At 58.8% G+C, this 22,744-nt stretch overlaps 1 protein-coding gene and 2 long non-coding RNA genes across 5 annotated transcripts in view; 1 reads left to right on the plus strand and 2 right to left on the minus strand.

Annotated features, from left to right (window-relative positions):
• Window positions 1-22,744, minus strand: part of NECTIN1 (nectin cell adhesion molecule 1) — a 58,349-nt gene that overhangs the window by 8,073 nt on the left and 27,532 nt on the right. Inside the window, exons 1-5 of one of the 2 annotated variants that reach the window (XM_042905123.1) lie at window positions 5,370-5,559; window positions 4,182-4,532; window positions 3,349-3,651; window positions 2,817-2,934; window positions 1,258-1,409 (exon numbers count right to left, since the gene is read on the minus strand). In XM_042905123.1, the coding sequence (XP_042761057.1) occupies window positions 1,258-1,409; window positions 2,817-2,934; window positions 3,349-3,651; window positions 4,182-4,497 (889 nt within the window). In that variant the 5' untranslated portion in view covers window positions 4,498-4,532; window positions 5,370-5,559. Of the gene's footprint in view, window positions 1-1,257; window positions 1,410-2,816; window positions 2,935-3,348; window positions 3,652-4,181; window positions 4,533-5,369; window positions 5,560-22,744 lie in introns of those variants that run through there. The other variant, XM_042905122.1, reaches the window with a different exon arrangement.
• On the plus strand, window positions 4-4,306 carry LOC122199786. The gene is made up of 3 exons (XR_006193627.1): window positions 4-152; window positions 1,580-1,701; window positions 4,221-4,306. It is a non-coding gene; the product is annotated as an uncharacterized LOC122199786 (long non-coding RNA).
• LOC122199784 lies at window positions 13,337-16,110 on the minus strand. Of its 2 annotated transcripts, none has more exons than XR_006193625.1 (2): window positions 15,942-16,110; window positions 13,337-13,558 (listed from the first exon to the last, which is right to left on the minus strand). It is a non-coding gene; the product is annotated as an uncharacterized LOC122199784 (long non-coding RNA). The 2 variants fall into 2 exon arrangements; XR_006193624.1 differs by having other exon boundaries at window positions 13,337-14,322.

A 22,744-nucleotide genomic window follows, 5' to 3' on the forward strand; every position in this document is an offset into this window, starting at 1 on the left:
CCACCTCGGACGCTTCTACTTCTGGTTCACGGGCAGGGAGTTGACCAGTGTGAGAGCCACGGGCAGGGAGTTGAAGAAAACAGCAATCGACAAGCGACTCCACCTCCCCCTGGTGAGAGTGGGACGGAACGGCCCCGAGTGTGACTGCACAGGTAGGTGCAGACCCTGGACAGCTCCTTTTGCCGCTGTGCCTCGGATGGACCCACACATGAGGTCTCCTACTTCTGGGACGCGGGCCCGGAGCCGATGCGTCTGTAGGGCTTGCCCAAGTCCTGTGCCTGGAGTCCAGCAACCACTGCCCAACTTCCCAGACTCCGGAGCCCGGCCCAACATCTCCCTGAGGTCACTTCCTGTCCATCCCCCCAGCCGCATGACACCCCTGCCCGTCCCAGGTGGTTCTTTCTGTCACTTTCTTTTCCTGCAACTACCTCAGCCACAATGTTAAGGACACTCCCTCTTCTGGCTGTGAAGCTGTGATGGCAAGTTTACCCCTCTCTTGGCTTGTTTTGATCCTCCCATTAATAATGATAATGACAGGGGTGAAGATAATGATCACAGAGCAGGGGCCATTTATTGACAGGCTGGTCTGCGCTAGGTCCTTGGCCCACATTACGTACATTCCGACAAGAAGCTTTCAAGGCACCTCGAATTATGCCCATTTTCCGAGGAGCGCTTGTCCACGTCCCTGCTGTCTGACATTAAAACCCATCTCTCCCAGGACATCCTAGCTCTTTGCTCCCTTTGCCCTGAGAGGGTCAGGCGGCCGGATCTCTTCATCTGCACCGACACAGGGAAAAATGCAGGGAAGACAGCAATTCAGGGCACACAACCACCATGGCTCTGGGCTGTCTCCTTGTGTTTCCTCCAGTGTCCCTGCTTGAGGACAGCCTCACCCTCCCGCCCGCCCGTGCGGGTTTCCTGAACTGCAGGAGCAAATGAGCTCCACCTCCAAGCCCAGCCCCACCAAGCCGGCATCACAGGACCCGGGCAGGCTCTAACACCTGTCCCCCCCACCGTTCCCCCACCCGCAACAGCACTTACTTCCTCTCTGCTGGAGCCTCTCTCTGATCCCTCTCCGATCGGGGGTCACCCTATTTCACACACAGCCTCGACAGAGGAAAGAGAAAAGCAAAGCAAGGCCAGTGGCCAGAGCTCAGGGGAGAACCAGAGGAAGGGGAGACAGAAACTTCCTGCAGTGACCTAGCCCAAAGGCAGAGCAGTGGGTGGGGAGAGGCAGGACAGGGGACAGCTTCCTACCCGTGATGTTGACCTCCACCTGGCCCGAGCGGGTGCCGATGGGGTTGGTGGCCTCACACACGTAGGTCCCTGCCAGGCTGTAGTTGATAGGCCCCCTGAAGAAGAGGGTTCTGTTCTGGGCCTCCACGCCCTTGGGGAGAGAGCCATTCAGCCTGCAGGGATGGGGAGACATGGCAGTGGGTTATGACCCTCCAGCCCAGAAGCTTCCCCGGGTGTCACCCAGCCTCCAAGACTCCCAGCCCTCTTGCTGAGTTGATAGGCAGGGTCTGTCTTGGACGGAGTACCAACAATAACCACAACAATAATCTCTTGCGTTTGGCAGACTCCCGTTATTCGGCATCTCACGCTCATGTCCCAGCACCGAGATGTAGACAGGCCGGAAAGGGACTGGTCCCACTGAACAGATGAGAAGCTCTTTGAGTTCAGGGTCAAAGAACACAGCTAGTAAGTGACAGAACTGGGGCTCTAGCCAGGTCTTTGGCTCCTGGCACGGCGCTCTCCCGACTACGCCTGGTTCCTGGTGCTAGTTGATAGTATAGACGTTCGGGTTCTCACCCCAGATCTACTGAGGTTGAGCCGCTGGAGCCACGGCTTGGAGATCTGTATCTTAACAAGCTGCTCAGGTGATGAGATGTGACCCATGTAGAGGAATCGTGCTCCGGTACACTCTCTCATTTTCTTGCTGGGCATATCATAGGCCATTTTCCTGGGGGAGACACAGGGGAGCCTCCTCCTGATTTTCCATGTCACAAAGCTATTATTCTGTTGGACCTAGCAGCTCCCTGGTACACAGAGCCGAAACTGGTCACCTGTACCTTCAGATAACCCTTCTGGCTCCAGAAAGTGGAGGGTGAGAACTAGCTAGGGCAGGCCAATGCCTTCTACTTCCAGGAAACAGAGTGTAGACAATGTGGGCAGCCATCTCCTGGCCATCCATGTCAACCCGCTTCCTGGCTTCCCCACATCCGCCTTTCTATGCGTCCCATCCAGCTTTTCTCTGGGAAGAACCTTGGCTCGGGCCATCAGAGCCGGCTGGAGGGGCAGACAGGACCCTTCGAGAGCCAGGCTCAAAGACTGTGAAGCCAAGAATGGCACGGCGGGGTACGGGGCCAGCGCTCCACGGACGCAGGCATTCTGGGGTGACGGCTGCCCCCTCCTTGAGAATCTGGGGGTGCTGGAGAGAAGGAACGGGAACAAAGAAAGATCTGGGATGCTCCAGAAAGCCAGCTTCCCTGGGGACACCTCGATAAAAATAAATACCGGGGGCTGGGGTGGGAGTGACTCAGACTGAATCACCAAAGGAGAACGACTAGATTCTTTATTAGGGGGAAGAAGGCAGGCGGTTGATGAGGGGATCCCCCTCTGGCAGAATGGTTTGTCCCACTGACCCTGATGCTGTCGTGGCTGGGGTCTGTCGCAGCCCCTCCCCTTCTCACTGAGAATCCTGAACCAAGACCCTAACTTTCTCCCCACGTAATGCTCCTGGAGGTGGGGTGGGGTGCCTCCCTGTGACCAGCTAGGCACCCTGCAAGGCGACCAGCCAGCCCCAGAGCACTTACGTGGTCCAGTGGTAGTCGGTGGCAGGGGGGTTAGCATCGGCTTTGCACGTGAGCTTCACATCCGTCCGCTGCAGGTACCAGTTCCCATCAAACCCCTCGATGGTCACCTCGGGCTCGTCTGTGGGGCAAGGGACGATGTTTGAGAAGGGTGAGGTCAGGAGAGCAGGGCTTGGGGCGAGGGAGTGAGCCTCAGATGGGGCTGGGGTGGAAGGGGCAGTGACATGGAAAGAGCTGGAAGACGGGGAGAGAGGGGGGAGGACCCTCGGAACAGAAGCAGCAAGGGAATGGAGGAAGGAGGAGGACAGATGGGCACAGGAAGGAGATGGGGAAGAGAGAGGGGGGAGGACAATGCACCCCTGAAAAGAGAAAGGGAGGGGAAGGCTGGGGGGTGGGCAGGAGCAGAAAGGGGGCAAAGGAAGCAAAGGAAGAGAGATCGGAGCAAAGGAGGAGGGAGGGCTGGCAAGAGTGGGGCGGTAGGAGGGGACGGCAGCACCCCCCACCCCGAAACCCGCCTGCGCTGCGCCCTGCTCACACTGCACGTTGAGGGTGAGGCTTTCCCGGAAGCGGTCCATGTGGTAGTTGACGATGCAGGCCAGGGTCTGCCGGTGGGCTTCCCGGCTGGGCACCAGGCGGTAGCGGCTAATGACGGTCACCGTGCCGTTGGGGTTCCGGATCTCTTGGTACTCCGCCTCGCCCTTCAGGCGCGTTTCCCAGGACACCACGCTGGGAGGCTTCCCGTTGGCCGAGGTGCAGGTGGCCACCAGGACCTTGTCATCCTGCCCCTTCTTGGCTCGAAGCACCGTCTGGGTGCCCTCTACCCAGTTGGTGGGTTTGGCTGCGGGGAAGCAGAGGGAGCCGTGGGGCTAGTGCTACGGCTTCATCCAAAGTGTGCTGGCCCAGGAGGTCACCCTGGCCATCCCTGCCTCTGAGCTGTGCCCAAAGCCCCTCCCAGCCCTTCTCATGGGGACTGCTTCATGTCTAACCTGTGTCCTTCCTGCCCTACCTGGCACCCCCTTTGGTCAAGCGGAGGCCTTCCTGGAGTCTTGGCGTGCTCAAGGCTGGCGGCTCACGTGGCCCTTTTCCTTACCGTGGTGTCGGAAGCTTCTGCCTGCTTCCTGGTCACCCACAAAGTACCCTGTGGTGGGGGCTTCCAACCCGAACCGTGCCCCTCAGCTCTGTGCACAGCTAAGGCCTTGCACCCAATCCCGAGTGAGCTGTGGGACAGCCTGGCCGGAAGGGACCGGAAGCTTTGGGGGCATGCCAACCAAGAAGACTGGGGCCACCGAGGCACACGATGAGGGTGGCCAAGCCCCAGGCCACGGGCCTCTGCACGAGCAGGGAGGGGGGGGGGTGAGGCCAGCTTACCCATTACAGTGAGGTTGAGCTGGCTCTCTCGATTGCCAGCAGGGAAGGTGGCGAACTCGCAGATGTAGACGCCCTCGTCCTCCAGCTCAAGGCGGGAGAGGCGGATGGTGCCGTCGGTGAAAGAGGGCCGCAGGAATTCTACACGCTCACGGTAGGGAGCCAGCACGGAGACGCCCATGGCGGGGTTGTAGATGGCCACATTCTGCTTGGAGCCGTTGGTGGCCTTCTGCCACGTGACCTGGGTGATCTTCACGCCGGGCAGCGGGTTGGCGAAGCTGCAGTGCAGGACCACGTCCGTGCCGATGAAACCGTACATGGAGTCGTTCACCTGGACCACCTGGGCGTGGGCGCCTGGTCAAAGGAGCCGGCGGGACTGGTCAGTGACAGGCACAGCCGCCCGCCCCCCCCCCCCGCCCCCGACTCCCTGTGCGCTGCTCTTTTCTTTCTACCCCTTGTTACTCTTGATTCTGATCATAAGAATAAATAATTGCTTGTTACTAAAGCACTCTGGAGGATGCTGAAAAAGACCGTGATCCCCACCACTCAGAAGGATCACTGATCGTCTTGTAGGAAATCCCTTCTTTTATTTTTTTCTCGCTATATTAATTTCTCGATCTCCAGGTTTCTCTGCATGACCATCTTTTTTTTAAGACGAAATCAGAATGATACTGTACGTATTGTTCCATAGCTGCCTTTTCGTCTAGCGATGCATTACCCATAGTGCTCCATTGGGCAGTAAATACATACCTACACCCTTATTTTTAATAAGGAGTCGAATGCACTGCTTTCCCTAGGAGCCATCAACTGCCTCACCTTCCTGGGCCTCAGTTCCCTTCTGGCAAATGGGAACCAGTCCTCTACCTCACGGGGTTGCTGGGAGAACCAAATGAGACTAACGAGAAAGCGTCAGGAGGCAGGAGGCGCTGACCATGCGGGCTCACGGTGGCCACCATTATGCTCCCCGCCATGGTCTTCTCCCTCAAGGCGGAGTGCCTGTGCCCTGGGGTGCGCTGGCTCCGTCCCTCTCACGGGGCCCGGGCCGCTGCTCAGAACATGCCATGTTTCCATGTTCCCTTCCTCTCTCTCTCCCTCCTCCTATCACTCCTAGACCCTTGCTCGTGCAGTTCCCTAGAAAGCCCTAGAAGGCTCTCCCCCCTCCTTCCCCTGTGGATCTCCCACTCGGGCCACCTCCTTTGGGAAGCTTCCCAGATCTTCCCTGCACGTGTGAATCCAGCCACTTCTGTCACAGATCTTTTCTGCCTCCGGATGTGGTTGTTCATGCCTGTGACTTCTCCGCCAGCACAGGGTCTGTGTCTTTCCCAGTCGCCCCAGCCCCAGCGCCCAGCCCAGCATCTGGCACACAGTAGGTACTCAGTAGATAGGTCTGGCCAGGCAGACTGCAACGGAACCCATGGGAATAGAGATTTGCAAGAAGGAGGGAGTGATCAGTGGCGTTGGATGAATGAATAAATTCCCCCCAGTCTCCTTACTGATTGCTTTGTTTCGCTAGAACGGCTTGTTTGAGCTTTTCCCTGATCCTGAACGCAGGGCAGAGACCCTCCAGCGGGTCTCTCTGGCCCAGGCTCTTTCTTGAGCTCTGTTATTGGCCACGCATCTGTACCCTTCATATTGTCGTATCCTTACTTCACTCAGTTTATTGAGCACCATCGATAATATCAATGCCGGGTCCTGTACTGACCTAGAGGCGGGGGGATGGCCTCAGTGGCTCCCCAAGGGAGTGGAAACTCGGGGCTCACCTTAGCCTCTGCATGGTGGAGGCACAAGAGCAGGGCACACTCCTCTGAGGGCTTGGAAGCCCATGATAGCGGAAGCTGTCCCCCCCCACCTCTCCCCTAAGGAGGGCACGGGCTGTGTCTCCGGGGTCACTGCAGTGTCCTCTGTGTGTACCATACAGCAGATACTCAAAAATTTGCTGAATAAATAGATCTTTGGCCCCTTGTCATGCCCTGAAAGCTTCCCCAGTGCTCCCTCCTTCTTTATGCCTATTCACATCCATGCAGCCCTTCAAGGCCCACCTGGGAGTGCCCCCACCCCTACCCCTCCAGTTGTCCCCCTGGCCGGTGTGTGGGGTTCTGACATGTCCTTGGGCAGAGAGCACCGTGGGCTGGTGGGAGTACAGGAGGAAGCACCCACCAGGGAGGCAGGAGGGTTGGGTTCTGCTCAGCCCTATTTTGAGCTGAGACCTTGGCCGGTCACTTCTCCCTCCCAAGCCCTATCTTCCTCCTCTATGAGAGAGCGGGCTGGACTCCCCAGTCTTAGTGGTCCCTTCTGGGCCTGAGTCTGATCCCCTGAACCGCAGCCCAGCCTCGCTGAGGCCCCACCCCAGATAGAGTCCCATGGTGAGGTCAGCGGGCCAGACAGCCCAGTACTCCTGCTGACTGGCCAGCTGGCAGGCGGCTAAGCCCCAGGCCCTCCCAGGAGGATAAGTGGGTGCTCCCCCCCCCCCCCCCCCCCGCCTCCACTCACCAACCTGCTGGAGGTTGCCCAGCAGCTGAGATAATGTGGGTATAATTGGGGAACTTTCACCACACAAAGCCAGAAACAGGAAAAGCCAGTTGGGAGGGCTTGGGCTATAGGTTGTGTGTGTGTGTGTGTGTGTGTGTGTGTGTGGTGGGGGGGGGTTGGCGTGTGGGCACCAGGAACCATCTTGGGATTGGTGCCAGGGCATGGGGGGGCCTATAGCCGGACATAGCCCACCAAGCCTGCCGCGACCCCCTCCGCCTCCCCACCCCCCGCTCCCCGCAGGTGTGGGGACAAGCAGGCTTCAGCGTCCGGCACACACACTGCCATTCATTTGCTGCGTCTTCAGCAGTGACCTCACCCTTCAGAGCTGTGAATGCCAGGAGCGAAGATCGCTGATAGTGGCCTGGGCGTGGGGGCGGGGCGGCCGCTGCCAGGGGCCCGGGCACCCTAGCGGCCCCGTCTCATGCATCGGTGCCTCACCAGGCCAAGGAGGCCTTCCCCACCCTAATGTCTGTTTTGGGGTTAAGGCCCCTTTCTCCTCTCCAGTGTGGCTCTCCCAGAAGCAACCCCACAGGGAGCAGTAAGGAGAGTGCCTGGGGTGTCCACCCACTGCACACAAAGTGGGTTCTCCTGGCCCTTGCCCCTTTTGCGCTAGTGAAGAGTGGGCAGGCCAGAGTGGGAGAGGACCTCTAAGGTGCAGGCAGACTTATTCTGGTGTTCGCCTCTCCATCCACAGCCTAGTGGGCACGAGGGAGCTTTTGGAGCATAGGGTTTGGGGCCACTCCCTGACCCCAGAGGAAGTGGGAGGGGCTGGGGCCACTGGCAAGGTCTGAAGACGCTCCCTTAGCCCTCCACCCCACTCCGGGCTAAGGGACCCAAAGCTCTTGCTTCTGGCTTGGGGCTTCCCGTCTTTTTTTTTTTTTTTTTTTTAATGAGAGAGAGAGAGAGAGAGAGAGAGTGCTTACGCGTGTGTAAGCACAAGCACGAATGGGGGAGGGACAGACAGAGAGGGACAGAGAGGATCTCCACACTGTCAGCTCAGAGTCTAACTAGGGGCTCGAACTCACAAACCGGCAGATCATGACCTGAGCCGAAATCAAGAGTTGGACGCTCAACCGGCTGAGCCACCCAGGTTCCCCGGGGCTGCCAGTCTTGGACCGAGGGTGCAGAATGTCCCTCATTCTTTAGACTGGTCAGGTTGGGAAACTTTCAGAGAAGGGGGGCAGACCTCCAGGGTCTGGGTGCAGCAATGAACGGGAGAGTGGGGATCCCCACTGAAAAGGCAGAGAAAGGGCTGGATCAGGGCAGGAACCCAGGAGGAGTGCCCTCCTCTGTGCAGGAAGAGGTAGAACCATAGGCCTCGTCTGGAAGGCCCGGGGCCAAGGGGCAGAAGCAGGAGGGCAGGCTGGTCCAAGTGTCTGCACCAACCACTCAGGCCCAGATGACCTGGAAGGTGAGCTCGCTGCCCGAGCTCCTCCCACCCTCTGAGGGGCTGCCCCTGCCCCCCCCCCCCCCCCCCCCAGTATTGCATGGGCTTGCGAAGAGCCAGACGGTGTGGCTTTGCAGACTCCCTCTGTCACTTACGAGCCGAGAAACGTTGGGCAAACGACTCAACCGCTCTGTGCCTCAGTTTGCACTGAGATTTCTCGTCTGTGAAACGGGGATTACAACAGCACCTATCCCATGCAGTGGTCCTAAGGATCAAATGACCACACGGGAAGCTAGAGAGCGGCACTTAGCACAGAACGGGACGGTCAGTAAGTGCTGGCTGCCATCATCCTCCTCCTCCTCACCACCACCTTCGTCGTCATCTGTATCCCTTTATTTTCTGTTTCCTGGTGTGCACGTCTAGCGTGTTTCTTGTTGTGTGTCCCCTGGCTCCCAACAGATCGCGACTCCCTGTGTGAGAGGGAAGGCACCGGCGAGACCTCGGGTTTTGTTTGGCCACATCGCGGCTCCCTGGCAGGGTCTAGGGCCTGGAGACTACCCTGCTAACTTTCTGTGGTTCCCCGGGCAGTTAGGGTGGTCCACACAAGGCATCGTCTCTCCTTCCTCACAGGCCCCCTCTTACATGAGAGGCAGGGGCTGTCCCAGATGTGGAAACCAGGACCACTAAAATGGTACCACACTGGACCTCAGTGGAACACGTGATCCATGGTTTCACAAAGGAGGAGTCCAGAGTCCACGAGGGGCTTGGGGACATGGAGGGGCAAATCCAACCCAGTGCGCTTCCCACCCTACCTTTTTATAAGGGACTCCCGTTCTCAACCTAACCCCCCAGGGCCTCCCTCCCTCTGGGCGGTGTCCCTCCTGGAATAAAGCTCAGAGCCTCTCTTGCTCCCTTTGATAAGTGGCAGGAATACCGGTTACATTACCGTAGCCACAGTGCCCGGGGGCTGCCCTGCACTGGGCTTGGTGGTGGTGGGGGGGCGTTGGGGGCCAGGGGTAAAGCGCAGTGGAAGCCAGGTGGGGGCACCTCCAGGAGGCTATGTACAGAGGAGGGAGGAGCCAGAGAGGTGGGGAGTGAAAGGCAGAGCGATCCATGGGAACCTCTGCCCTCAGTAGAGAGGTTCTTGCATCCTAGGGATATCAAGGAATGTTTTTCTTTTTGATCTCAAGCACTGCCTGTATTCTCCCTGACCACCCTATGGGCTCCACGGTCTGGGACTCAGGCCCCTGGGGCCTGTGTGCCAGTGCCTCAGTTTCCCCATTGGAGCTCCAGTTGGGCGGTTCGGGCTGCCTTCGTGGCTGCCCAGAAGTGCTGAGCCAACAAGGCAGGCGTCGGGCCGGCCCCCCGAGACGTCACAGACGTGCAAAAGCCCGAGCTCAGCAACAAAACACAAAGGCTCCTCAGTTGTGGCCGACAAACCTGCTCCCCAGGGCCCTGCCCGCCTGCCCTGCCCGCCATGGAGCTAATCTGAGGCTGGGGCCATGGGTTCCCACGCAGCGGGGTGTGGCCCGGAATGGGGGGGGCACTCTGCTCCCCGTACCCACCTCAAGCAGTTTCTCTTCCCGCCCTTTGAAACTTCAGACCCTTCTCTCCCTGGCCAGGCAGGCTGGGACTGGGCCCATGTGGGTGAAAGTGGCGGGGAGGGGGGGGGGGCGGGGAGGGGGACGGACACAGGCAAGGGGGGAGGGGTTCTGGGATTTCTGGCACAGACCACCTCTTTTTGTGTCCCCCATCCCCGCCGGGGTACCCTCAGTTGGGCGGTCAGCAGTGGCAGACCTGGCCTGGAGGCAACCGGGGACGCCCTGGGGGAGGAGCGCTGGGGACCTCACGGGGGGCCTCTCTGAGACCAGAATCCTTTGGGGTCCATCTCTAGAGCTTCCCAGGGATCCCCCTCCCTCCCACCACCCCAGAACTGGCAGAAAGGAAGAGGACCATCCGGTCAGAAACCAGCTAAGTGGTAAGTGGGGATGACTCACCTATGGGGGCGGGGGGAGGGGAGGGCCTCCAGCCGAAACCCTGCTGAGTCAGCACAGCGACCTGAAGGCTACAGGGCCCCTCCTCCCAGTGCAGCTACTTCCCCAAATGTCAACTCCCAGGCTGGCCAGCTCCTCACTTTCGGATGCCAAGGCTGATCCACCCGGGGGAGAGGCTGGCAAGGAGACGGTGTGATCAGGAAGGAATCCCCTTTCTAGGGCCCCCTCCTCTGGGCAAGGTTTGGCCAGTCAGTGTTGCCCAGACCCAATCGCTCTGCCCCCAAGGACCCACACGAAGAGGCTTCTCACTGAGGTCCTCTGAACTTGTCCTGTCCCATATCTATGTCTCCTCATTATTCAGGAGCCCCCTAGGGCCCAGGCTGCACCTCTACCCTCGGACTCCCCCGCCATGCCGGGGACGGGGTCCAGGGTGTCCCCAGGTCAGAGGGCACAGAAGCATCAACTGACCCGGTCCTTGTCCCCACACCCCTAGCCATCCCTCGCTGGGGCTCAGTGCCCCTGCCTCCTGCACGCAGGTGCTCTGCCTGGTGGGTGTGGGCCCTGGGGGACCCTGTCTGGGAGCAATGCCTGCTGGGATGGCTCCAGGTGTCCTGGGGCCTTGAGTCCCCACTGCATCCACCTTGCCGGCAGAGGTGATAACATCCCACGATCCCACAGTCAGGGCTAATTGCTACTGTCCAAACCCAGGCGCCTCTGCCCCTTCATTTGGGGTCACAGAAATTGCCGATGTTTTCTTCTTCTTGGCTGATGCCCCCCCCACCCCAACCCCCGACTCCCCGACACAGAGTTGGTTAATGATGGGCTGTGGGGCTGGCGCCGGAGCCTTGGGCGGGTGAGTGCAGTGCGTGGGAGAGGAGGGGGCGCGGCAGCCTGGGAAAAGCAGGAGAAGGAGCCCAGGATCTTCCAGACGGGCTGGGCCAGCCCAATCCCCAGCAGCATGAAAGCCGGGAAGCCCCGGGGTTGTGGTGACGGCGCTGGGGGCTGCTCTGGCAAGTCCCGTCTCTCTGAAACCTAGCAGGACAGGTTGGGGGACAGGGATGAATCAGGGAACTGTGTTTCGTCTTTTCCCACCAAGGAGCAAGTGGCCAGGGACATCTGGATCTCTCCAACAGGCCAGTTTCACATTGGCTACCCCCTCCCCAAGGCCCAGGGCAAGGCCAGTCCCGAGCAGCACCTCTTGGCTCTGCCCCTCTCCATCTCTAGCCTTCTGGTTCCACCTTTTGGTCCCCTCTGTACCACTCACCCTTTACCTGTCACACTCCCTCTGGCCAGGCGGTGGGGAGGAAGGGTACATATCGGAGATCAGGAGAGAAGTCTCTGGTCCCCACTACTTGGTTACAGTTTTCTAGATGGCCTTAGGTAGGTAGGCCAGTTCCCCTCCCTGGCCTCAGTGTCCCTTTCTTTAAAATGAGAGTGTTGGGACCCCATGACCCCGGCAGACTATACTTTGGACATAACCTGTCTGGCCCTCTCTCTGCCCTACCTCTGCACCTTCCCTGGACCAGACTCTGGACTGTTTCTACCAAGTGGCTGCTCCACCTCTGTATACTGCCCAGCTCCTCCAGGAAGGCCTCCCAGATCGACTGGGATGCCAGGCAAATCCAGGCTACACGCACAGGGTTCTTCCGCGTCCGCGCGAGCACAGCGGGAATTCATCTTTGTTCTCTATCCCCACTGGCCCCAATCCAGACTCCCCCTGAGCCCCCTCCCGCCAGCGCAGCCCCTTCCCTGCCCCCCCACCTCCAGCAGAGTCTCACTTCCTTATTTCCTCAACACTCCCGGGCCACGACTGCAGCCCAGCTAAGCAAATCCCAAACCCTTCCCTTTGCCCCTTAGCACCCACCATCTCGCTCCTCCTGCCTTGTCCCCTCCTTCTTCCCAAGACCTGCCCCGGTGCAGGCCACACTCACCGCTTACCGGGCCACTGTAGCATGACGCCAAGCCTACGTAACTGCCTCCAGGCCTTCCCCTCACCCATTGGCCACTTTTTTAATTTTAATGTTTTTATTTATTTTTGCGAGAGACAGCTTGGGCAGGGGAGGGGCAGAGAGAGAGAAATAGAGAGAGAGAATCCCAAGCGGGCTCTGTGTTGCCAGCACGGAGCCCGAGGCGGGGCTTGAAGCCACCAACCATGAGATCGTGACCTGAGCGGAAACCAAGAAAGAGCTGGATGCTTAACCAACTGAGCCACCCAGGTGACCCCGCTGGCCACTTTCTAAATCTGGAATCCTTTTCTGTTTAAAATCCTTCCATGGTTTCCTGCAGCCCCCGGGATCAAGTCCAAAGCCCTTTTGGGCTCTGGACCTCATCTTGGGCGTCAGAGCCTGCAGCCACCTCCTCTCCCTCCTCTCTCTCTCCTGCCATATGGAACAATACCATCCATTCCCTGCCCTGTTACTCCCTCTGCCGAAAGCACATACCCCATTTCCCTGCCTCGGTCCTCTTCATCCGTACTCAATGAGCTGAGCCTTGATTTTGAGGAGGTGGCTTCCTGGGGCACACCCCCTGCCCCCGAGTGGGGTAGTCCAGCAGCCCGAGGGCCCAGTACCTGCACACACATCCATCACAGCATCTCCCCGGCTGAGGGCAAATGCCGGGGCTTCAGCCAGTGCCTGGCATACAATAGGGTAAGGGGGCCCCGAGCAGCTGGTGAAGGCTGCAAGCCAGATGGGGCTCCAGACCAGGCTCGGCAGGTAGGGCGGGAGGAAAGAGCTGGGAGGTGAGGCCTCCCGGCTGCACCGAGGGCCAGCAGGTCAGGGCCGGAATCTTCTCCCTGACTGGAGCCGGGAAGCTGCACCCCAAAAGGTAGAGGTCCGCCTGACCTCTTGCCTCCCCACGGCGTCGCATCCTCTGCCGGCTTCCCAGTTGTCACTTCTTGCTTCCTTCCCTCTCTCCTCTGTCCCACTTCCTAGCACCCAGCCCCACTCCCTTCCTCACTCTAGACCAGAGGTGAAAAATATTCTTCTCACCCAAGCAAGCTGCAGCCGGAGGCCCTGCTCCCAAGGTCTTCGCCCTGCGAGGCCTACACCACCCGCCCCCCGCACCCCCCCGCCCCTCCGGTGCCATTCCCTTCCCAACACACGGCCTGGGATTCTCCTGGCCTGGCCTTTTGAGGCCTCGAAGGCCTGGCTCTAAGTCTGGGGTTTCCATGGGTCCCATCTCCGCAGCCCACGCCGACCGCGTCCACCCCACCTGCGCAGACGACACGTCTCACAACAGACGCCCACGGCGGCCAGGGCTCCCCTCAGCGAGGGTGCGTCTTTAATGCCATATTTTGGGGAGCGTAGGCGGCAGCCTCTTCAGAAGGCTCGTGTGGGGGTGGGAGAGGCTGGGGGCTGCCTGAAAACAGAGGGAGAATTCCCTGGGCCTCCCCAGAGGAACCTCTTAAAATCTCAGTATCAACATATGCATTGTCTCAGTCCTGTGGGTTCTGTGCCGATGTTCACCACCTGTTTGGAAGTGGAAATCTCTAGATGTGCCTCTTGCCAGGAGGGACCTGTCTGACCACCCAGGTGCCCAGCCGTGCCCACGTGCCGTCCGGCTCCAGTCAGCTGTCTGCACCCGAGGCTGGGGGCTCGGCCGGTGCCGAGAGGGGACCGAGAATGTACCTGCCTCTGTGCGAGTACATTCTGAGAGGGAAGGGTTGGGTGGGAGACTGACAGGGAAGGGGTTAAGAGGATGGTGGCGGGGGCGTAGAAGGTCAGTCATCCATGAGCACCGAGCTGGAGTTCAGATGGGCCCAGGCTTGTACATGCGACTAACTGGCTGGGTGACTGAGCAAGCGTCAACCTCTCTGTGCCTCAGTTTTCTCATGCAAGAAGTGGGAATAATTAATACTGCCGTTGCCTAGGGTTGACGTGACGATTAAGTGAGATAATTCATACACGCTCTCAGTGCGGCGCTGGGCACGTAGTTATGCTGCATAAAGGGCCATATTATTGTTATTACAGTCTCAGGGGAAGAAGCTGCCCAGAAATCAGGTAGGCTGGCTTCCATTCTGCTTCTGCTAACCGCCGGGAGATCTTGCGCAAGTCCTTGCTATGGCGAGGCCACTGCCCCCGAGCAGAGGTCCTCGACCTCCGCACTGTTGACGTTTGGGGCCTGATGATTCTTTGTTGCAGGGCTGACCTGTGTTTGGTGCCACCGCTGGCCTCTGCCCACCCTTCCTCCGTTGTGACAACCGAAAGTATCTCGAGAAGGTGCCAAATGTTCCCTACGGGGCAAAAGGACTGTCCTAGAGGAGAGGGCATGGAGCTCGGGCAGGGGTGCTGGCGTGAGTGAGGGATGTGCAGGGCAGACCCACGCCAGCCAGGGCAGGAGGGTAGGGGCGGGTGGGCTCTCTGGAGGGGAAGTATCCTGCGTCCTGGGACAGAGGGCCCAGAGGTGGATCAGAGCAGGGGTGCAGGCCTTCCGGTGTGGAGAGCCTGCCGTCAGCTCTGTAGGAGGAGGAGTGTGAGGTGTGTGTTTGGGGAAGACAGGTGGAGAGGACTGGAGGCCCCGGGGAGCCTCGGAGCTGACTGCCCCGTGCTGTCAGAACATGGGTTACAGAATGGCACGTTCTCAGAGGACAGATCAGGAGAGACGCAGACAGTGGAAGGGTGGCTGGAAGCCTTGGGTAGGGAGGCGGGGAGGCTGCGGAGACCAGGGCGTGTGTTTCTGAGAGCAGAAACGAGGTCAGGCAGCGTCTTCCTCCGGCTGGTAAACCGCTATCATTTCGGAAGGTTTGCACCTCATTTGGTTCCTGCTTAAGTGAAATCCACAACATGTGTTCCCTGCATTAGTGGAGTGTTTGTGCTTAATTAGTGGCAAATTCTTTCATATTAAAGTCATTAAGTTTTGCCGTTTGCTCTTCTCACCCCGGGCCTGGCTCTCTTCTGTCTTTCCTTTTAATGCAGGCGGCCTGACTACAGGTTGTTTAGTTTCTTGGCCTCGGGAGGCATGCACGCGCATGTGCACATCCTTCCCACCCCCCCGCGGGCATTCGGACCCTCCAGCATCAGCCCTTGTGCCCGTCCCACCCTGGGTTGGCATTTGTAGCTCCCAGCACCTCCGTCCCGTGCCAGGTTCCTCCATGTGGGCCGCCAGCTCTGCCTCCTGCCCCTGGGGGCTCCTCCTAGGCCTGGACTGGCAGGGGCCTTCCAGACTTCTGGGTACGGGCCGGGGCACAGCAGCTGGTGGGGAAATGAGCCCAAGCCCACAGCAAGGCCTTGGTCTCAGCGGTCTCTCGTGCTGAAACGCGGGACCTCCGTGAAGACGCCCGTAGCCACCGCATGGTGGTGATGCCATTCGGGCCCAAGACAACCTCCTCACCTGCTTCTGAGGCAGCCCTAAGAAGGTGCCTGCTACAGGTCCTGAACCTGTTTCATTTCTGGGCAGGACTCACTGGTCTGGACAGTGGAGCTGTCTCAGAAACCCAGGCTACGTCTGGGTAGCACCCCAGTGGGGCCTGGGGCTGACTGGATCCCAACACGGGTGAGCGGAACTTAGGGAAAAGGGAAGGGAGTGTCTTTTAATGGCCCTTCTGTCACATTCACAACCTCCCTACTGCTCTGGCTCAGACACCGCCTCTAATTCCGGTTCTCTCCCCAGTCTGAGGCTCAAGTGAAAATGAACATTTCTCTTCCAAATATAAGCCACAGGTGCTGAATCCCTCGAGCCCTTCCAGCCTCTCTGATGACACTGTACCCACCCCGCCGCTAGCCCTGAGAAGCAGCCTCCCCAGCCGCAACGTAAACCCCAACACCAGCCCCGGCCCAATCCCAAAGTCAACACCAAACCAGACCCTGAGACCTGGGTTATCGTATCACCCTACCCCTGGTGGTAAGCTCTTACTGGTTTCAACCACAGGAAGAAGTGGAACGCGACGTGTGGCCGCCATTTCAACCCTAATCTCAATTCACCCCTGGTCTGGACTCAGCCTCAGCTTGGGGGCACCCCAGGAGGAAGGAAGTCTGGCTCACAGTTTTGTTTTCTTTTCCCATCTGACAGTCTTCCCTTTTGGTGTAGCCAGAGGAAGTGGGGTCTTCAAAGGGTCCTGACGTCACAATGAAGGGAGAGGCTGGCTGAGGTTGAAGGCCTCCCCTAGGTGGGTGGGTCTGCTTGACGGGGGGGCGGGGGGGGCACTGGGCTTCCCATGCCATCTCGCTCTCCCACCATGCCACCTGCAGCTGGGCCATGTAGACATGGGCAGTCCCTGGAGAAAAGCCTGCCCTGGGCTGTCCCTTCCCCAGCGCCCAGGAGGCTGAAAGGGGTGGTGGGTGGGCACGCACTTTCTAGTTTGTCCTGAGCATTTCAGCCTCAGCTCTTACTCTAGCAGTAGGACCCAACGCCTCCCCGAAGCCCAGCCTTCTCACCCACAAAATAGGCCCAAAGCAAGGCCACCTTGTTTGGCTGAGGAAGGAGGGAGGGCATCTGTATAAAAGGACTTCCTTGGTCCTGGGGCCTCCGGGGACACCACCTGCCTGGCCTCCCTGGGCTGCCGGCCTCAGGATGTCACCTTGCCTCCTTCCTCAGCATTGAAATCATCACCCTCTTCTTGGCAAAATGCTGAGGGGAGCGGGTCCCTACCGTTGCCACGGCCTGTCCTCTTCCTGCCCCACGGGGCAGGGCTACAGGGGATGAGGGGACCCATGAGGCAGGAGGTGAAAACCCCAAGACCCAGCCATTCCCCTCAGCACCCCTGTCACTGGGAGTGTCAGAGTTTTTAATAGAGGGGGGTTGTCTCGCCCATGCTCTTCCCCCCCCCCCCGCCACCCCGCCATCCCTTTGCCCAACATAAATCTATCAGGAGCCGCGCCCAGTCCCGCTTCCAGCTCAGACTTGTTGGGGTTTCAGGAGTCACTGGGTAGGGGCCCGGCATGCCAAGACCTGTTTCCTGTCCTGCCTTGCAGAAAGAGTGAGCACGTAGGCAGTGGGGCATGGCGCCCAGCTGGAGGGGTGCAGCCCAGCCTCCTGGCCACCCGCTTCCCCTCGCTCCCCTCCTTCCCCCTCCTGCCCATTCTCATGCCCTCTTTGCCATGCCCACCACACTGCTCAGAATGGTCCCCGGAAGCCCAGGGGCGGCTGGTGGCAGAGGTGTGTGTGTTGGTGGGGGGGAGGGGGTTCACATTCTGCCATGTCTGAGAAGGGTGCTGCCTGCCACCTTCAGCTGCCCCAAGATTGGGTGCTTAGCAGCACAAGCCAGGGGTCTCACATGCTCCCGTCCCTCCCTAGAAGAGAAAGTACAGAAGGATGATGTTCCCTGCCAGGCCCTTGCTAATGGATGGCAACAACAGTTAACACATGTATATAACTTATCTGTGCCAGGCCCAGGCCTGAGTGTTTACTTATATTAACTCACTTAATCCTCATAACCACTCCGGAGCTGGGTAGCCTTATTGTCTCCATTTTCAGAGATGAGGAAACAGAGAGGTCAAGTAACCTGCCTAAGGTCACACTGTCTATGAAGCCGATTCCACGCACGCGGTCTCCACGAGGCTCAGTTCAGGGAGAGGCTACGCTCTTCACCACGACACGGGCTGCCCTTGGCCTTCCTTTCTTCCCTTCCTGGGGAGACGAGTGGCCCGCACACACCCGCAAGCCCCAGAATCACGGGAAAGGGTGGGACTTGATGCACGGGACCCTTGCCGATTGGGAGCCAAGGTGATGGGGTTCTTTGTTGGGAGGGCAGACGGCACCCCCTCTATTCCCACCCGTCAGGACCACAGGGCTGGCTGGGACCGGGGCCTTCCTAGCCAATGAGATGTTACTGGAAGCCTGAAACACATAAAACCATCATTCTCCCCTTGTTCCCTTTCCCTTCCGGCTCGGGAGTTACAAAACTTGACCCCTAGTCTAAACTCTGCCAATCTCTGGCTATGGGTCTTCCTCCTTCTGTTCCTGGGATTCTCCACCTGGGAGATGGAAGGGTCACATCCTCCCTCATTGCCTCTGGGGCCTTGGGATGACCAGGTGTGGATGCCAAAGCTCTGGAAATTCGAATGATGGCCACCGCTGATGATGTGTCAGGCGTTTACATATATAATCTCACTTGGTCTTCATGGCCAGCCCACAAGAGGAGTCCCCTCAGCCCCAGGGTCAAAGAGGAGAGTGACTGCCAACTTCTGTCCTTTCCCCAAACCCCAGAAATGTGGGGTTCTGCTACTCTTCTCATTTTTCATCCCTGCTCCTCCTACCTGGCATGCGTTGCCCACCTACTCTGGGTAGTTAACTACCCTGAAGCCCAGGAAGTGGTCAGCAGGTGCTCAGGAAAAATCGGCAGAGATTCTTCACCCCCCTCCCTGAGCAGGGGACTGGAGGCCTGGAGGGGGTACTGTGGGGTCCACTCGGTGCCCAAGGTGAGCGCAGAGCGCGGACAGAGAGCTCCCAGCCAGCTCCACTGGCGGGCTTCCCACCAGAGGCTGCCGGGATAGCATGTCAAATTAGCTTAATGAGCGAGGCCCCAGCTTTAATTGGGGCCCTCTGCTTTGCTGTGCTGTCTCCTGCTTTCATTTTTAATGCTGGGAAAGGGTGGGTTTTCTTTCTCGCGCCTGTGCGTTTTCACCCTGGCTAATGGCTCCTCGCTCCGAAAGGCCCCTACAATGCTAATTGGGTTTAATTACTGGGGTAATTAATGATTCTATTGGAAAACTGAAATGTCGTGGGTGAATTCTGTGTGTAAATAGACAGGAAAGTCAAAGGGACAGAGGGATGCAGAATGAGACCCCCGGGAGAGACTGGGGGTGATGGGAGAGGCCAGGCGGAGAATCCTTCGGCTGGAGGTGGGGACCACCTAGCCCAAGAGCTCCCCCGTTCGTGGATGAGGAAACAGAGGTGCAGAGAAAAGCAACTCAACCGAGATCGCCAAGGGGTTGGTGGGGATGGAGGCAGGAGGAGCTGGCGGAGCTGGGCCCTGGAAGAACAGGGGTGGGAACGTGTGACTTTAGCCTCCGAAGGTTCAATAATGTGATAATGGACGTGAGCGTGCCTGGGGAACAGCTATCAGCCCGACGCCGGCCCATGGAAACATACTGTGGTTGTGTCTGGTTGCAGTGACAAAGGCCCTGCCTCTGGGTCAGTAGGGAAGCAAAGAGCTCCTCAAGCCCGGAGGCAGCCATGCGTAGAAAGGAGTAGTGGTGGGCGGGTCGTGGAAGGCCCTGGAAGGCCCTGGAAGGCCACCGCCTCTACACCACTTCTAGATGTGCATCTTTCCCCCTCTCTGTTCCTTAGGGACAGAACCGGGTGGGACGTCTCTTGAGGTATCTCCTGTATCTTTCCTGCTTGGCTCGGACCCACGAGCCTGATCCCGAAGGGTTGGGGAGGAGGGACAGATAGAGAAGACATCTGCCCCTTGAACTTCACGGTGGCCTGTAGGTTTGGCACCTTGCTGGGGAGGGAGGGGACTGGGGTTGGAATGGGAGACGAGAAGCGGGTGGGAGAGGACCGGATGCCTGGGGGGTGGCTACCCGGCCCCCACTGTAGGGTGAGCCCACGTGCCCCACGGCCTGGAGGACGCCTGTATGTCGGGGGCCCTGAATCCAAGCTGTCCAGCAGCCAAGTGGGCACCTCACCCTCCCAGGGCCCCACTACACCAGTCACCTCTTTGCATCCCGTGGACCCCGTGCTCTGAGTTTCCAGAACACAGTCCTTGACCTCCCGATCCTTACTACGGCTTGGCTGGGAGGTCAGGCCCCCACCTTTTCCTATCTGGAATCCAGGCACTAATAGCACTGAAAGGAGCCAACCTTTAATGAGCACTCACTATCTACGTGGTATTGTGAAGCACTGAACCTCCTCTCATCCTCACGAAAATCCTCCAAGAGAGGTCTTCCTGTTACTGCCAGGAAACTTGAGACTCAGGCTGGCGAAGGGTCCAACCACAGCCACACTGTTAAATGGGTCTGAATACAGACCTGACCTTGTCGCACAGGTCCTAGCTCTCCGCTGCCCTGGAGGGACGTCTGAGATGGATCGGAGCTACTGATCAGCCTTCACAGTCTGTCTCTGCCTGTGCTCCCGGCTTCTCTGCTGTCCTTCCCACGTCCCCGCCCTCCACATTGGCTGCCATAGAAAACTTGCACCCACCCTGCCACCAGCTCTGTGCCCAGGTTCCCACACAGCAGCTCTTGGGGGCACAGTGCTGGGCTTTGCCAGAGACGGGTCATCTCTGAAGCCCCAGCATCCCTGCTTGGGATGGGGCCTCCACCTGTGTTTGTTCAACGACCTGAGCCAGGCTAGTCAAATCTCAGAGAGCACACTCGGGGGACGTGGGGCTCGGTCGACTTCTCCAGTCCTTGGGATTCTTTAATCAAGACTTCTTAGGAAGCTCACGATCAAAGGAGGAGCAGACTCCCTGGAGAATGCCATGATTATTTGTGAAAAGGAAGGCTTCTCTGTAAGAGAAGGGCTGAGAGGCCCACGTGTGGGAGAAGCATCCAACTCCTTCTCCCCCAGTGGGAGGTGGGAGGCCCCCTTCCTCTGCTCTCCAGTCTGGTCTGCCAAGGCCAAATCCCATCGCTCTGCTCTTCGAGCCCCCTTTACCCTGATGATCCTAGCTTCTGGAATGATTCAAGGAAGGGGGGGCCACCCATTTCACAGATGTCCAAGTGAGGTGACTTACTGAGGCTATGCAGTCAATTAACTGAAAAGCCAAGGACAGAATCTGAGTCTCGTGCCCCTTCTTTTACTTTCCTGGTCCCAAAGGGATGAGGAAGGCAGGAGGAATTGCCCCTGGCCGAGTGAGGGCTTCTGGGTAGCAGTCTTTGGAAGGCAGGTTGGCCTGAGTGAAGGTGAGATGGGCGCCCCCCCTTGCCCCCCCCCCCCCCACTAGGCCTCAGCAGCCCCAGGCTGGGTCCTGGCTGGGTGCAATCAGGAGGTGCTCTGGAGTTCACCCCGGCCTGCTCCCTTGCAGAGGGGGTGGAGGAGGGAGGGAAGCCTAAAGAAGCAGGTCAAAGCAAATCCTCCCCACATGCCCCACCCCCACTGAGGGCGGGCAGAGTGGGAGCCTGTAGGACCAGAATTCAGGCACCCTGTCCTGACACGTCCCAGGGAACAGCTTGACTGGGAAGTGAGGGAGTGAGTTAAGGGGTTGGGGGGCTGAGAAAGTGAGGGGGAAGGACAGGGAGGGGCAGGCAGGGGACTGGGTGGTCTGTCCCACCTCAGGGGACACGGGGACCAAGGCTGGCAGGAGGTAGGGAAAGGGTGGGCTTGGTGGGGGTGGGTGGGGGAAATGAAGAGTGTTGGCTCAGCGGGTCTTTGGCCCAAGGCCCCTGCCTCCCCGGTCGGTCGCAGGCTCAGACAGGTCCGGAAGGCAGGGCTGCTGGCTGCAGAGAGGGCCAAGGTGGGAAGCAGTATCTAGTCTCATTGTCTGGGGAAGAATCAGGACAACGAGCTACAATCAACCTCTGGCAGGCAGAGGTGGGGGGCTGCCTACTCTCCTATCTCCCTCCCTGCCTCCCACCAGGCCTGCCGACTCTGGGTGCGCAGTGGGCAGCGGGGGGGGCGGCCCCCCCGGAAGGCCAGCACCCACAGTGGATGTGGGAGGTGGGGGCGGGATTAGGGCGGGGAGACACTTTGAACTCAAGAAAGACTGGTGGGAACTGGTTCTTGACTCAAGGCAGAGAAAGGGGGCAGTGGGGGGGCGGGAATGGCCAGGCTTGTGCCTTTTTTTTTTTTTTTTTCTTTTATGAGATGTGGACTCAAGCAATTAAAAATCTGCATTTTGTTCTACACAACCTGCCTTGCTGTGTCTCTCCGTCTTTGCTCTATCTAGCTCTGGCCCTCTCAGAAAGGCCGCAGTCGCCGTTGGCCTTCAAAGTGATGAGACCAACTGAGTGCGTCCCCAAGTTTTTACAAGGCTCAGCTCCCCCTCCTTGTAGGTTCCCTCATCCCTAAAAAGAAATACTGGTGGGCAAAATTTGTGCTTTCTGCCTCTCAGAATTCTAGCAGCAAGTTATATTATTTCCACCGATGTTGACTGAACACCTTATGTACCAGGCATTGGGAAGTGTTTCCTGCTTAGGGTCTCATAGTATTTCACTTCCATCCTTTGGAGCAAGTATTGATATTCCCACTTTACAGAGGAGAAAACTGAGGCCCAGTGGTGGAGAGCTTTGCCAAGTCACAAAGCCAGAAAGTGGTCCGTCCGGACTTGAGCAGCAGCCTTCTGGCTTCTGTGCACTGTACTTCCTTTCGGAATGAGAACGCCCTCTGTTTTTCTGTCTGCTCAGTTACAGCCTCTCCTAAGCAGATTCCAGCTTTCTAGGCATGCAGTGCCTAACTCAGAGCCCAAACTGGCTGACATTCACAGGTCCTCTGCGGACTTGCTTAAGAGAACAGGGTGAGTTTCCCCGGAGGACAGGGTGGGCATCAGAGGTTGAAGACCCGCCCGGTCTGGGTTTCCTCCCAGCCCGTTCTGGAAGCAGGGAAGGGAAAGGGAGTAAGACTGGGGTTTTGGAGTAGCTGAGCTCTCACGGTGGAGTCGACGAGTGCCTGGACAGGTAGCTGGGGACCACACCTGCCCAGGCCCTGCCCTACCCTGCCCAACATGCTGCCCCAGGCACCACCAGCTGGCAAGGGCTACCAAATGGACTTGGGCAAGAAAGCGTGTCCTTGGAAAGGCGACACTGTGCTTGACCCCCTGGGCCAGGCGGTAGCAG

This window comes from Panthera leo, chromosome D1 (assembly GCF_018350215.1).
Source record: "Panthera leo isolate Ple1 chromosome D1, P.leo_Ple1_pat1.1, whole genome shotgun sequence".
Taxonomy (NCBI): Eukaryota; Metazoa; Chordata; class Mammalia; order Carnivora; family Felidae; genus Panthera; species Panthera leo.